Below are 15,619 nucleotides of genomic sequence, written 5' to 3'. Positions count from 1 at the left end.
CAAAGAGGATTTAAGGGATTATTCAAGATTAAGTTCTTCCTTATGGAAGAGAGAGTCTACATGGTGCAGGTAAAACTAAAAGCTGAAAGGCATGACAAAGACAATAAAGTAGCATAGACTTTTAGATTTCAGAGATATAACTAACCAATAAACATCTGTAATGCAATGATAACTAATGACTATGTTTTATATTTTATCTCATTCAAGAGCTCTTGAAATAGTTCATTGATAGAATGCAAGGATGTGTTTTGGTTCCTTTATTCATTTTGAAGATCCCCTCCATTTGTTTCATTAGTTTGAAACAAAAAAAAGTGTTCCATTAATTTATTTCTCATTAATGGGGGAAGCAATGCAACCTATTTTGAATTTCAAAATTGGGGTTTACATAGACACATGGAAACATGACGGCAGAAAAAGACCATATGGCTCATCCTTTCTGCCCAGCCATCCAATTAATTTAGCTATATAATTCTCATCACTTTCTTAGAGATTCCATTAGTATCTGAATTCAGGAAAGCATGGGATAATTTCAGGGAATCTCTGTTTTTGTCTCTACAATTTCAACTGGGAGGCTGTTCCATACATCCACCTAATATATCTGTAAAGATATATTTGCTAAGATTACTCCGATTCTACCCCTTTCAACCTCATCTCATGACCCCCTCATTCTAGAATCGCCTTTCCATTGAAAAAAAGCTCAACTCCTGAGCATGGAAACATTTGAGATATTTGAATGTTTATATCATATCTCCCCTATCTTGCCTTTCCTCTAGGCTATACATGTTTAGATCTTTAAGTCTATCCCCATATGCTTTAAAATAAAGACCACTGACCATTTTAGTAGCCACCTTCTGGACTACTACCATCCTGTTTATATCCTTTTGAAGGTGCAGTGTCCAGAATTGTACACTGTAAAAGTTAGATCTCACCAGGGACATATACAGGGACACTATCACCTTCTTTTTTTCTGCTAACCCTTCCTCTCCCTATCAGCCAAGCATCTTTCTAGCTTTTACTTTTACTATTGCTTTATCCACCTGTTTGGCCACTATACGATCATGAGATACAATTGCCCCCAGATCCCACTCTTCCTTTGTGCTTAGACGAATTTTACCTCTAATACTGTACTTTTCGCTTGGGTTTTTGTATCCTAAATGCTTTTTTTAGCATTAAATTTGAGTTGCCAGTCCTTAAACAATTCCTCAAGCTTTGCTAAATCTCTTCTCATGTTTTCCACTCCCTGGCCATCCACTCTGGTATATATGTTGGTATAATTGTCAAAAGGACACAACTTTGCCGACAACCCTTCCATTATGTCCCTCACAAAAAAAAAAAAAAATCAATCAGTTCTAAAGAAACTTGTGCAAAGACAACATCGAAAAGGAGATGAGTACTCCAAGATATCAAGACTGTGGCAAAGTGGCACCAAAGGTGGCATGAATGGCTTAAGGCACAGTAAAGGGGCAAAAGGGTACCAGAAGTGGCAGAAGTTCTCCAAAGCACCATCAAAATAGCAAACCAGCATCAAGAGTTTCGAGAATACCTCAAGGCTTCAAATGAGGGCATTAAAAGAAATGGCAAGAACACCTAAAGGCATCGTGAAATGGGCAAAGTGTCACCAAGAGAGGCATTAACATCCTAAGACATTATGAAGGGGGAACAAAGCAACAAAGATGGCAGATAAAAACCCAGGCACTGATGGAAGGACAAAGCAGCACAAAGAGTGGTATGAGGACAGATATCTTCTTTTGGCTAGCGTAAGGTCTTGTAGGACCATATCCATTTTGTTTTATGTTGATACAGTATGTCATATGTTTTATATTGATCTTTTATGTTGAATCATTATGATGTTTTCTTGTAAATCACCTAGTTATTTCAATTATAAGTTATCTATAAATTTAAATAAAGATAAAGACACCATGAGAGGTGTAAAGCAGACACCAAAAGTGGCAAGAACAGCCCAAAATGTAGAGTCTAAGGCAGGGGTGGGCAATTCCAGACCTCGAGGGCCACAAACCAGTCAGGTTTTCAGGATATCCCTAATGAATATGCATGAAAGAGATTTGTATGCACTCTGCCTCAGCTGTATGCAAACCTCTTTCATGCATATTCATTAGGGATATCCTGAAAACCTGACTGGTTTGCGGCCCTCAAGGACCGGAATTGCCCATTCCTGGTCTAAGTATGATAACAAAGCAGCATGAATCTCAGGGTATGGAAGGATGTCTGAGTGGTAGGAAGACCTCTAAGGTGTGGCATGAGGAGTCTAAAAGCAAGACAGAGTGGCAGCAAAACCCCCAAAGTGTAAAGCCTGGGTTATGACAACAAGGCTGAGTATCGGAGAAACTGCAAAGGGTATTGCACTTAGATTGTGTGGCAGCAATACCCCCAAGATAATTCATCAGGAGAAAGGCAGCAACACAGAATGATAGCAAGACCCTCAAGGTGCAAAATCTGGGTATGGAAACAATGTTGAGTGAAAAAGGGATTATAGCAGCAAGGCAGTGTAGCTTTTCTGAGGAAACACTTGCCACTTGTCAGATTTTGTACAAGACAATGATCTGTCATCAGTATAATTATGTAGAAAAAAAGCCTTAGTGGATGATACGAGAAGATAAACTACAATGGACACGTATTCATCAAAAATAGCATATAAGTGAATATTTTTCTATGGGACCATCATACAAACCCCAACTGTTGATATCTTTTCGAGCATTAAATGTGCTCCATCGATAGCTCAAAGGGGTAACACGGTACCATGTTTCGCAAAACTGCTACTTCAGGGCTGGAATCAGTATGTTTCAGAATCCACAAATTTCTCTTTTCTTTTCAGTCCCGTAATTATTTTTATGAGTTGACGCGGCTACTGGTTTCTTCTCTTTTTGAAGAAAAGGTTTTTTGCCTGTTCATGATTTCTGTTGTGCCTGTATTTCTTTCTTCTGAGTAAAGATTTTGCTATAGTCTGTATACTGTATATATACTGTCTATGTGCAGTATCAGGGCTGGTGCCCTGCTGATGAGGCCATAGAAAGGTTTAAAATGTCAACTTGAAGCTGGTACTATTATGCTATACAACATAATGGTGCAGCCTTGTGTTCACTTCTAGCCATTTTGAAATCCTGGATCTGCAGGATAAGAGCGACTGGGAATTGCTCCTGCCTGTGGAATACCACCCAATGGGGTATGAAGAGGGTACAGGGGTGGACGAGGTTGGAGGGCTTTATAAAATCAGAGGGAGCCTTTAAATGTTGTGTGTTTGGTGGGCAGGAGGAGGGGATACTTCATTCCATTTTGTTTTTCTTTTTTTCTGTTTTTTTTTATTTTGGATAATCAAAACAAGATGGAAGAAACAAAAAAAAATAAGAAATTGAAATGAAAAACTAAACAAAACAAAAATGTTTATCTCTGTTACCTGTGAACCGGAGTGATATGTATTTTATACAGGAACTTCCGGTATATAAAAACCAAAAATAAATAAAAAATAAATAAAAATGTTTCCAGGAACCACTTAGGGGGTAATTTTCAAAGGAGTTACACATGTAAATATGACATACTATCGTAGCAATTTCCAAAAGCTATTTACTCGAGTAAAGTGCACTTACTTGAGTAAATCCTATGGACAATTCAATGGCATATATTGTAGCAATTTTGAAAAGCCCAGTTACTTGAGTAAAGTGTATTTACTCGAGCAAAAACCAGTTTTGCTCGAGTAAATGCTTTTTAAAATCAGGCCCTTAATGTATAAACAAAACAAATGTTTTGTTTATACATTATCATTGTTTATACATTATCAAACATCGTATGATATTGTCATTTGTTTAGTTAGTCACTTTGAGCAAAACAGTTTTTGTAATACGATTGTGTGTTAGATGTATTGAGTGAGCTTATTCTCCTCTCTCCTCTGTTACGTGTTAGATTAAGGAGAGGTAGTTGCTTCATTAATTTGTGATTAACCTTTTAGATCCCAACGTGCCACAAGTGGAACATTTTTTTAAATGATTTTAATTACTCCAAACCTAAAGAAAATCAAATTTTCAACCATTTAGCTTGAGAGTATAGAACTTGAACAGTCTAAATCCAAAAATGTGATGTTCCAAGATGAATACTCTTAAAGATATGAATATGCAAAGTAGGTCAAAAACTGAAGTTTTGACATAGTTTGACCTTTTCACCTTTTGGTATGATACTGAGTGTCAATAAAGGACTTGTGTGATATATTCAAGTTCCCAAGGGTTTTCTGATCATGTTGGCATAAATCTTTCTTTTGTAGGTAAGATACAAATTGATCAGCACCAATTTATGTTTGCATGTTCCACATGTGGAACGTTGGGATCTTTGTGGGTCAAAATATACACATTTTTGAAAAATGAATAAAAATGCAAAAAACGGTTCACAAATATTTTAAAAAAGGGTAAATTACATATAATCCCATGCTCTCTCTCATGCATACACATACACACAGACTTCTCATTCTCATGCTCTCTCTCAAGCACATACACAGGCTTCACTCCCATGCTCCCTCTCTCTCTCTCTCTCTCTCTCAAACATACATACACACAGGCTTATCACTCCCATACACTATATGAGGAATCCTACTCTCTCCTGGGCCTCCATCTCAGGATGCAAGGACTGAGCACAACAGGCTAGCTCCGCGACGGCGTCCTCTTCTCGGGCCCCGTGAGACTAGCTCCGCGACAGCGTCCTCTTCTCGGGCCCCGCGAGACTAGCTCCGCGACAGCGTCCTCTTCTCGGGCCCCACGAGACTAGCTCCGCACGAGCGAGACTAGCTCCGTGACGGCATCCTCTTCTCGGGCCCCGCGAGACTAGCTCCGCACGAGCGAGACTAGCTCCGTGACGGCATCCTCTTCTCGGGCCCCGCGAGACTAGCTCCGCACGAGCGAGACTAGCTCCGCGACGCCGTCCTCTTCTCGGGCTGCACGAGCGAGACTAGCTCCGCGACGGTCCTGTTCATTTCCTAATTTGGAATACAATGAAAACTCAGAAGTACTTGACTGTTGAAGAAGCAGTTGAACAAGTTTTGGGCGATTCTGAAGCTACAGAAGCTGATATTGTGATTTTACCACCATCAGATAATTTAGAAGACTCAGATATCGAAGATATCAATGACGAAGATCTAACACCAGAAGTACCAGCAGATGTGTGTGGTGAAGTGGAAGTTGCAGTTGAGTCATGCGATGAGGAAGTGGATGAGGATGACAAATTGCTATCAACCTATTGTCAAGAATCAGGAGATACCAAAGGAAAACGAAACCCAGAGAAGCCAAAGCCAAGATGGATCAAGACAGATGATTTCACGACCACAATGGAAGAGCATCCCCCAACAAAGTTGGCTGATATTCGTCCAGATCTTCTTCAAAAGACACCATTTGAACTTTTCATAGAAATTATGGGTGAAGATTATTTAGAAGAATTAGCATACATGACAAATATATATGCCAGGCAGAAATTGGCAAGCATTGACACAAATGCTGACGAAATCACTCGTTTCTTCGGAATACTCTTGCACAGTGGCTATCACCATGTTCCAAAAGAAAAGCATTACTGGTCAACTGCAGAAGATTTGAGCAACCAAATTGTGCCAAAAACCATGTCAAGAAAACGCTTTGATGACCTGAAAATCTATTTTCATATTGTTGACAATTTGCAACTACTACCTGGAAAAGCTGCAAAAATTGAGCCATTTTATACCCATTTATCTGCTCAGTTTTTGAAGATTGGAGGTGTTTTTAGTGAAAGCCTGAGCATTGACGAATCAATGGTACCATATTATGGTCATCATAGCTGCAAAATGTTCCTTCGAGGAAAACCAATTCGATTTGGATACAAAATATGGATGATGTGCAGTCCAGATGGTTTTCCATTTTCAATGCAGATTTATACAGGTGCCAAATATCAGCCAGAAGAATCAGGCACTGATAAAACTGAAAAAGTTCCACTTGGTACAAGAGTAATTTCGGATTTGATTTCAGTCATTCAAGAGCCAAGAAATCATTGCCTTTTCTTTGATAATTTCTTCACATCACACAACTTGATGGTGGAACTGAAAGAAAAGGGATTTCGAGCAATTGGCACTGTCAGAGAAAACAGAACTGGGAAATGTCCCCTAATGGCACCTAAAGAACTGCGCAAGAAAGATCGTGGGGAATTTGATTATCGTGGTGATGGATACATCATCTGTGTCCGCTGGAATGACAGCAGTGTGGTCACAGTCATGTCCAACTGGATGAAGCCATTTCCACTTCAAAATGCCGGCCGCTATTCTCTCAAAGAAAAGAAAAAAGTTCTAATAAAGCAACCAAAAATAATTGGTGCTTACAATCAAGGCATGGGTGGTGTTGATCTACTTGACCGGCTTTTATCAGCTTACCGCCCAACACTTCGCTCCAAAAAGTGGTGGTGGAATTTATTTTCAAATGGCTTGAACATGGCTGTTGTGGCAGCTTGGAAAATTCACTGCCATCTGCTTGGAAAAGAAGCAATGAGCCACTTGGACTTCCTACGTGAAGTATCTACCGTAGCAATGAAATGTGGCCTTTCAAGCTACCGCATCCGGAAAGGAGGTCCTACAGCATCCATAAGTGCTGATGTAAAGGCATCACAGCCTCACTTCTTGTCCACAACTTCCCAAGGCCGATGTGCTGTCTGCTCCAAAAATACAAAAAAGTGGTGTGAATTTTGTGGTAAACGTTTACATGAAAAATGTTTTCCAGATTATCATGCTTGATTTTTTTGACTAATTTTCATTCTTATGTATGATATCAGCTGTGGTATTGCAGTATGTTATAAGAATTACCTAAAATAAAGAAATGTTACAAGAATTACCTAAAATAAAGAATTTTTGAAAAAGTACTTTTTGACTCCTGTAGATCCCAACGTTCCACTAGTGGACATGCATTTTTCTCAAACACCCATAGTCCGATTTCCTTGAAAAATTTTTTATACCATATTTGGGTCTAGTTAACTAAGATATGTAAAAAGGGGCATCAGGAAATAAGTCCTTCAATGAGCGGGATCTAAAAGGTTAAACAAAACAAATAACATACAATAAAATCCATCATTATGTTGTGGGAGTCTCAGTTTAGTGGACCCTTGGGCCAACCTGCTGGAGACTCGGAAGAGATGGACAATGTCTCTGATGAACAGCAGGCCGGGAGTCAGATGTTCAGGCGGGACATAGATGCTCTTCACCCTGGAAGCTGGTGCTCCCCCGGGAGGAGCCCGTAGGAGCCCAACCGCTGGGACTTAGGTGGCTTCACCCTTGGAAGCCGAAGCCCCCCTGGGAGGAGCCCATAGGGGCCAGGCCGCTGGGACTTAGGCGGGTTGTGGTTCAGGGCTGGTAACTAGAACCAGACTAGGACAGTAGTGATACTGTAACTGGGTACAGGTTCTGGAACCAGGCAGGAACTGTAGCAAGACTCGGGTACTGGAACCAGGCAGGAACTGTAGCAAGGCTCGGGTACAGGAACCAGGCAGGAAATGTAGCAAGGCTCAGGTACTGGAACCAGGCAGGAACTGTAGCAGGTACTGTAGCAAGCAGGCAGGAACCAAGCAGTACTGTAGCAGGAATGGAGCGATGTAGCCAAGCGGGTCACTCCAGGGCGCAACGCAACAGGAAACCAGAATGCTAACCCATTGCAAGGCAAAGGCTGGATGGCCAAGGCCGGCTTATCAAGGCCACGGCGTCTGACGTCAGGTATTGGGCGGAGTCGGCACTGGCGGGAAACGGGCTACAAAGGCGCTCAAGTGGCGCGCGCGAGCGCCTAGGAGCAGGGCGCCCACCGGCACCTTCGCGGCGGCGCTGCCCCAGTGGGGACGTCGCCAAACAGGCCGCAAGCCAGAACTCCGGAGGCGGGAGCAGGTCCGGGCATCAAGAGGTAAGGGCCTGGCTGCGGTGCTAGCGGCCAGGACCGCAACACATTAAACATTAAAAACTTCAGGAGTAAAAGAAGCAGAAAACAATGACTCAAACTTACAATAGATTTGCTATTCAAAATTTTGCCTTCCTTATTCCTGTTTCCAGTTATTCTTTGTGCTCTTTGTGCTTTATCTAATACTGAGAAGCTGAAGAAAAGAAAAAGATGAAATGTCCCTGACCAGACTATATATCTATCTAGTAAATAGAAATGCAGATACATCCTTGGTTAATCCATTTTTTTTGGTTTCTAACTCTCACTGGCTTATCTAAATTATAGTTCAAATTGTTTCATTAGTTTGCAAGGTTTTTTTCCCCAAAATTCATAAGAATGTTTATGTGATGTATTATCAAAGAGAATGTAGAAATCAATTGTTTTGATTGTACAATCTTAATTAATCTTAGCTATGCCCACATATGGCTTTAAAAAACTTAACTATTATTACATATGACACAATAGGTTTTAAATTTCAAAAAGGCCGGTAGATGCACAATAGGGTTTTTTTTTATGTTTTTCTTATGTAGTTTAATATGTCATATATAACATCTAACAAACATTGTATAAGTATAATAAAGTATAAATGGTAAGATGTGTTGTGAAACAACAGCATTAGAACCTTTTCAGTAGTTGAAGAATGTAGATGAAGTTGTGAAATTCTCCCCTCTCTAGCTTTTGATCCTGCGTTTTTCAGCCTTCACTACAGCAATCTAGCATCTTGTCCAGATGAAGCCTCAGATTTCCAAATCTATTCAACATTAAACTATTTCTTTGCAACCCGTTATAAACTTCACTCGCCATCATAGAGGAGCCATGAACCCTTCAGTTGATGAAAAGAATATGAGTTGAGATGTGTTAGTCATTTTTTTATAACATTGGAGACAAAATACTCTTCCTGCTTAAGTGTAAAGTCCATAGTTTCCCTTGAAAATGAATTAAAGTTTATATGGGTACAAATGGGAGGGTGGCTATGTGCAAAGAACTATGCCCATATAATTCAAAATCAAATATATATGAGTATTTTCCCACCTGTAATCCATCTCCAGCCTCAGGATAGGCTATTTTTACCCACCCAGCAAATCTAGGGTATTGGTACTTCCTCCAAGGGGGTACAATTTTCACTAGACACTAGGGACTTGAGCTTTGGAAATGAGGGCCTGGGGATCTGGGGGTTGGAGGCCTTGACAGGAGGATAGGAACTGAGGAGGGTTAGAATTGGTAAAGGTGATATTTTTGGAAAGAGGAGGGATATGAGGAGGAGGAGGCATTGCTGCACAATTTGTTTTCTATTTTCTTAAACTTTTCAGCCTGCTAGGATGCATCTAGAGGTGGTGGGGGTCTACCAAGACCTGCCAGGGTAGATTTTTTCATTTTAGGAAGGGGTTGTTATTGGGCCACATTTGCTAGCGTCCCAGTGCTCCCATAGCAAAATATCAACCCCTCCTTGATTTTTGTTAAAATAACACATCTACTTTTTTTGATTTTTGGCAAGCCACAATATTTTAATAGCATAAGATTACATATGCATTTGAAAATTTTTGATTGCAGTGTCTAATTTCAATACTTTTTTTTATATTTAAATTATTTATGATCACCATAGCCACAACATACGGCCAAGTCTCCACCACGATTCTGCTATCCACATGCACAGTGTCTACCAGAACTAGCTTCCCCGTCACCATACCACAAACATATCAGATAGGCACAGCCCCCTGCTAACCAGGACAACCCTGTCCTCATTCCAGCAGCCTTTACGCCAAACACAAGTGTCCTCAAGCAATCACTGCCTTTGAATGCCTTACACGATCTACTGACTGACTGTGAGCTCTATTGCCACTGGCACCCAGAATCCCACAGCCCAAATGGGACACACCAGATGTTCCTCCTTTCTCATTAGTACAGCCCTGAAAAGAAAATCATACCCACCCTCCAATTAAGTCAACCACTGCTGAATTAATTTGAAACTCCAGTTCCCTTACAGCACTGTTGCCAAATTCCCGCATACATATGATCTCCTGGCTGACCGATGGTCTCTCATTGCCATTCACCCCAGCAATACTATGATCCCATTGAACCTTAAAACCAGTTAGGCAATGGGACATAGCACTGAGAAGCCCCAACAACACCAGCAAGTATGCCAGCAAAGGATGGCCAACTCTCAGCAGCTCCGGAGAGTGATTGAACCTTTGAAGTCTGCCAATACCAGGGAGCAATTTGCAGCAAGCTGTGATTGGTCTGGTATCAACCCCTAACTAGCACAGATGATCACCTACTAGCATGATCCTTTACTTGCCTGGTAGGAAAATAAAACTGAGGTCTGGTATAGGGTCTGACAGGATGTTATGCAACATGTCCATCCTGGGTCTCCTTATATTAAAAAGTCATAGGAGATGCTGTGTGAGAATAAGACCCTACAGGAATTGAAGTACATCTTTAAAAACTTATAAAATCGGAGTCCGAGGAGGAGTGAGAGAGAGTGGGACTCTAAATTGATACCAGCACTTGGAGAGATTAACCTTGGCGAGTCTTGGAGGTGAGAGACCCCGGAACAGCGTTTGGGACCAGCTGTGGAGTCCAACAAGAGGCGGTGCCCGAGTGACATCATCAGGCTGCATCTGCCGATATAACTGGTCGGCAGACGCGGATATTTTGGAGTCCGAGGAGGAGTGAGAGAGAATGGAACTCTAAATCGATACCAGCACTTGGAGAGACTAACCTTGGCGAGTCTTGGAGGTGAGAGACCCCAGAACAGCGTTTGGGACCAGCTGTGGAGCCCGACAAGAGGTGGTGCCCGAGTGACATCATCAGGCTGTGTCTGCCGATATAACTGGTTGGCAGACGGCGCACTGCTGCCGTCGGCATGCTACCTAAGCCACGCGTTCCGTAAGGGGCACGCGGCTTGGTCCGGCTTAGGTCAGCAAAGCTGGAAGGCTGGCCCTTTTAATTGCTGGTTTGGTTTTTTGATCTCTTTACTCCTCAACCTCCTTCTTAAGTACAAATTGAGCTTAAGAGTGTATGTGATAAGCCTTCAAGTTCTTTTACTACGTATTTCCTTGATTGGCAACCAATATGCCACATACCAAATGAAAAGGTAGAGTCAGACAGGAAGCCTCGAACCCTGCAAGACTCTCCTCAGTGCAAACAACTATGACAGGCTTTTATTCACCAGCAAAATCGATAACCCCAGAGTGTCCCGCTAAAGGAGTAGATGAAGAGCAAGTATCTCTCCTTTTGGGAGAGGTTAGTCTAAGTCCCGGGGCTCCAGCAGCACCTTTCCCATCCCGAAGTATTACAACCACCAATGAACTAGGCACTTCAGTGCGACAGAATGCGTCCAAAGAATCGAGCCCGATATAGGAAAATCTTGGACTGGGATCAGCAATGCCAAAAGAGGAAGGAGATTTAGTGCTTCCTTCCCAGCGGGTGGGAATCAGCAAAGGAATAACCTCCGTTAGAGGAAGAGAGCCTGCCTCCCCCCTGGGGAGCCCGGACAGGCAAGAACTTTCTTTATCTCAATCTTTGAATTCTGTACCTACTGTATTAGCAGGGAATCCACAAAATGTAACTATGGATATGATTTGGCAAGCTATAGTTGTATTGCAAACTAATACTTCAAATTTAAATAGCAATATAAAGGATATGCAAACTGCTTTGTTTAATTTGAATCCTATTGTGACTAATCATGTGGAGAGTTTAGCGAAAGTAGAGGAAGATATAAAACAAATTAAAAGTGTTCAAACATCTATAGTTCAAGGAGAATCAATTCTGTCCAGAAAAGTTGAAAATATAGAGAATTCTATCAGATATACTAATTTATAGGGATGTGAATCGTTTTTTGACGATTTAAAAAAATCATCAGATATTTTTTAAATCGTCAAAATCATTAAAAGTCGTAATACAATAGAAATTCCCCCGATTTATCGTGAAAAATCGTAAATCGGGGGAGGGGGAGGGCGGGAAAACCGGCACACCAAAACAACCCCTAAACCCACCCCGACCCTATAAAACTAATCCCTTACCTTCCCCCACCCTCCCGAACCCCCCCAAAACATTTTTTGAGTACCTGGTGGTCCAGTGGGGGCGCGGGGACAGATCTCCCGCTCTCGGGCCATCGGCACCATTTTGGCTGCTACTCAAAAATGGCGCCGATGGCCCGATAAAAAAAAACCCACCCGATCCTTTAAAAATGACCCCTTAGCTTCCCCCACCCTCCCGAGCCCCCCAAAACATTTTAAAATTACCTGGTGGTCTAGTGGTGGTCCCGGGAGCGATCTCCCGTTCTCAGGCCGTCGGCTGCCACTCATAAAGATAGCGCCGATGGCCCTTTGCCCTTACCATGTGCCATTGGCCGGCCCCTGTCACATGGTAGGAGCACTGGCTGGCCGGCGCCATCTTTAAAGATGGCGGCTGCCATCGTAAAGATGGCCACCGCCATCTTTAAAGATGGCGCCGGCCATCCAGTGCTGCCATCGCGTAAATTTATAAAATCTACCCCACAATTTTTCACCAGCTAATTATCCAACACAATTGAAAGAAGACTCATCTGTCACCTGCTGTTTTTGAGCGGGAAGAATGGATGAAGTGGGGAGAATTCAGGAGAGTATGAGGAGAGTCTCATAAACTGGAGATGGCCTTGGCAAAATGGCGAAGGTACTGGAAAGCTGGTGAGATAAAATACAGTATGTGCTTGTATTTTAAAATATACCTGCCTCCGTGTATAAATATGGGTTTTACATGTATATGTTGTATTTTTCGTGCAGAAAATATATATGCATATGTTTATAAAATAGGTAGAGAAGGTGCGCACTTTAAGGTGACTTTTAAAAGCCTGGCACGCACATCAATTAGGAGATGCATGCACAAGTAGGGCTTATATTCGCAAACTGAATTTTGAAAGCCACCCAGATGCTGTGCGCATATCTCACTTTGATTCAAAAAGGGGTGTCATGTGGGTATCGTGTGGGCGGGGCTGGTATGGGAATTCTGGGGAGGGGCCAAAAAATGTGCATGCAAATATTTACACGCCTGGGTGCACTCCCAGGTCTAGTGCTGTGTAAGTTTACTTCTGCTATGGAGGATGTATAATAAACCTGCCATTTCTGAAGAGTTTAATTGGTCTGGGGTAACTTGGGGAAGTGCAGGCTATTAAACCAGGGAGGGTTGGAGGACCTAGTTCAACACTGGGTGAAATGGTAGATGAACTGGTAAAACTGATCGGGCATGGATGCTCACTAGTTATAAAATTCCATGACTTACACAGCGAAAACCTGATTTGCATTGTTGGGCATGCCTATTTGAAAAATTAGGCTCACACATATGCGCACCTAGCCTATTTTATAATGTACACACGTATGTATGCATATGTTATAAAATCACTGAGTCCCTGGTCGTGCTGACGCACACGAGTAATGTGCACCTGCGCGCCCCTTTGAAAGTTACCATTTTTCCATGTATGAAAAATATTTGTGCATATTGAAATATATGTTCATACTCTGAGAAGTGAGAACTGAACTACATGGTATTTTATAAAAAAAAACTGCAGGAACGTAGTTGCACATTTTTTTTAAATACTAGGATAAATTTCTACACATCCATTTATGAGCATCAATCTAAGACTGCAAATAGGTTTTATATTTAGGCTCAATAAGGGAAAACTACTGCTGCCATTCATCTAACAGACCATTTGGATAATAAGAAATGACAGATATCAGTATTGGAGGTTTCCTTGTTAGACACTTTCTTCAGAAGGCAAAACTATTAAATTTGAAATGCAAACATCACATATATATTAACAAATCTTCTATCAGCTGTGAAAAAAAATAGTGCATGACCGCACAAGTAGCTCTAAAACAGTGGTCCCCAGCCCTGTCCTGGGGGCCCACCAGCCAGTCAGATTTTCAGGATATCCACAGCGGCAGATTTTCAAAGGGTTACGCGTGTAACCCCCGAAAAGCTGCCCCTTCCACCCCCTGCGCGCGCCGAGCCTATCTTGCATAGGCTCGGTGGCGCGCGCAAGCCCAGGGATGCGCGTAAATCCCGAGGCTTTCCTGGGGGGCATGTCGGGGCCATATCACAGCCGGCGCATCATGGGGGTGTTCCGAGGGTGGGGCCGTGGGCGTGGTTCTGGCCCAGGGGTGTTCTGGGGGCGTGGCCACAGCCTCCGGACCAGCCCCCAGACCGGAACATGGCACTCCGGCAGCTGGCCGACACGTGCAAATTATGCCTGCCTCGGGCAGGTGTAACTTGTAAAATAAAGGTTGGGGGGGGGGGGGAATTAGGGCTGGCAGGTGGGTTAGATAGGGGAAGGGAGGGGAAGGTGGGGGGGGGCGGAAGGAAAGTTCCCTCCGAGGCCGCTCCGATTTCGGAGAGGCCTCGGAGGGAACAGAAGATGGCTGCATGGCTTGGCACGCGCAGGCTGCAGATTTTGCACAGCCTTGCGTGCGCCAACCCTGTATTTTATAACATGCGCACGGCAGCGCGCATGTTATAAAATCGGGAGTAGATTTGTTTGCGCCGGATTGCGCGAACAAATCTACTCCCGCACGCACCTTTTAAAATCTACCCCACAATAAATATGCATGAGAGAAAATTTGCATGTTACAGAGGCAGTCCATGCAAATTTTCTCTCATGCATACTCATTGTGGATATCCTGAAAACCTGACTGGCTGGTGGGCCCCAGGACAGGGTTGGGGACCACTGGTCTAAAACACCGGGAAAAACAGCTAAGGAGAGAGAGATGCTTCGGGTGCATAGTATTTCAATCTTGTAAGGACCACTTATAATAGTTGAATGCTGTGCTCTGCATTCTAGCATCCATAAAATAGGGATACATATATAAATGAATTTCTGAACTCATGATGAATATTCTTATGTTTTTAGCTTTATTTTACTCTGTTATTTTATGAATTTGTACTTTGCCTAATTTTTGGGAGGGGGGAGGGAAGGTGGCTTATAAATCAAATAAGTCCATAAATAAAAGTCAAATGTTCATTAATAAAGAAAAACATCCCTGGAATCATTTGAACATTTTCTTCCAATTTGGCATAGACAATATTTGATGAGCATGAGACAGGAAAGCATTATTATTTTGGTACTGAGCTAATGCCAAGTACAATCTGTTACGGCCAATAAATAAGACAATCTGATATCTATACCAGCAGTGATTCTCAATCAGTCCTAAAGTCTTTCTCTAATTAGTCTGGTTTTCAGGATATCCTCAGTAAGTATACATGAGCTGTATTTTCCTACTTTGGGTCAAAGAATGAGGTTAAAATAGGTAAGCATGGCTTATGCATATTCATTGTGACTATCCTTTAACTAAAACCAGTTTGGGGATCAAAAGGGTCCTGTATAAATGAGTTGAGGACTATTGTTTAATACATAGGAAAATCTACAACTTTATAAGAAAGGATTGTATGCGTTTAGGATAGAAAATGCACAATACTCCTTAATGCAATTGTTTATTAATCTTCTGCTGGATTCTCAGATGAGCTGTAGCTATATTTATTTGTTGAGAATGTTTATTTTGAGTAAACTCCTTGGGCATACAAGGAGTGACTTTTCAATGAAACCATGTGTAGCCTGAAGTAAATATCAATAGGTCACTAAAGAGCAAATTAAATGTAATGCCTTGTTCCCTAAAGTCCAAGAATCAACAAAAAGTTTACTTTATGTGCACGTAATTATG

General features: G+C 42.1%; 1 protein-coding gene across 1 annotated transcript; it reads left to right on the top strand.

Moving 5' to 3' along the window:
• The first annotated feature begins 4,990 nt into the window (after positions 1-4,990).
• On the top strand, positions 4,991-6,745 carry LOC115099558 (piggyBac transposable element-derived protein 3-like). The gene has a single exon (XM_029617291.1). The coding sequence runs from the start codon at positions 4,991-4,993 to the stop codon at positions 6,743-6,745; it is 1,755 nt and encodes a 584-aa protein (XP_029473151.1).
• Positions 6,746-15,619: the final 8,874 nt, after the last annotated feature.

Source organism: Rhinatrema bivittatum, chromosome 9 (genome assembly GCF_901001135.1).
Source record: "Rhinatrema bivittatum chromosome 9, aRhiBiv1.1, whole genome shotgun sequence".
Classification (NCBI taxonomy): Eukaryota; Metazoa; Chordata; class Amphibia; order Gymnophiona; family Rhinatrematidae; genus Rhinatrema; species Rhinatrema bivittatum.
This window is presented reverse-complemented; position numbering and strand designations above follow the sequence as displayed.

What these genes read in the sequence shown, in the direction of transcription:
- LOC115099558 (XM_029617291.1), top strand. Translation starts at nt 4,991, where the DNA reads ATGAAAACTCAGAAGTACTTGACTGTTGAAGAAGCAGTTGAACAAGTT.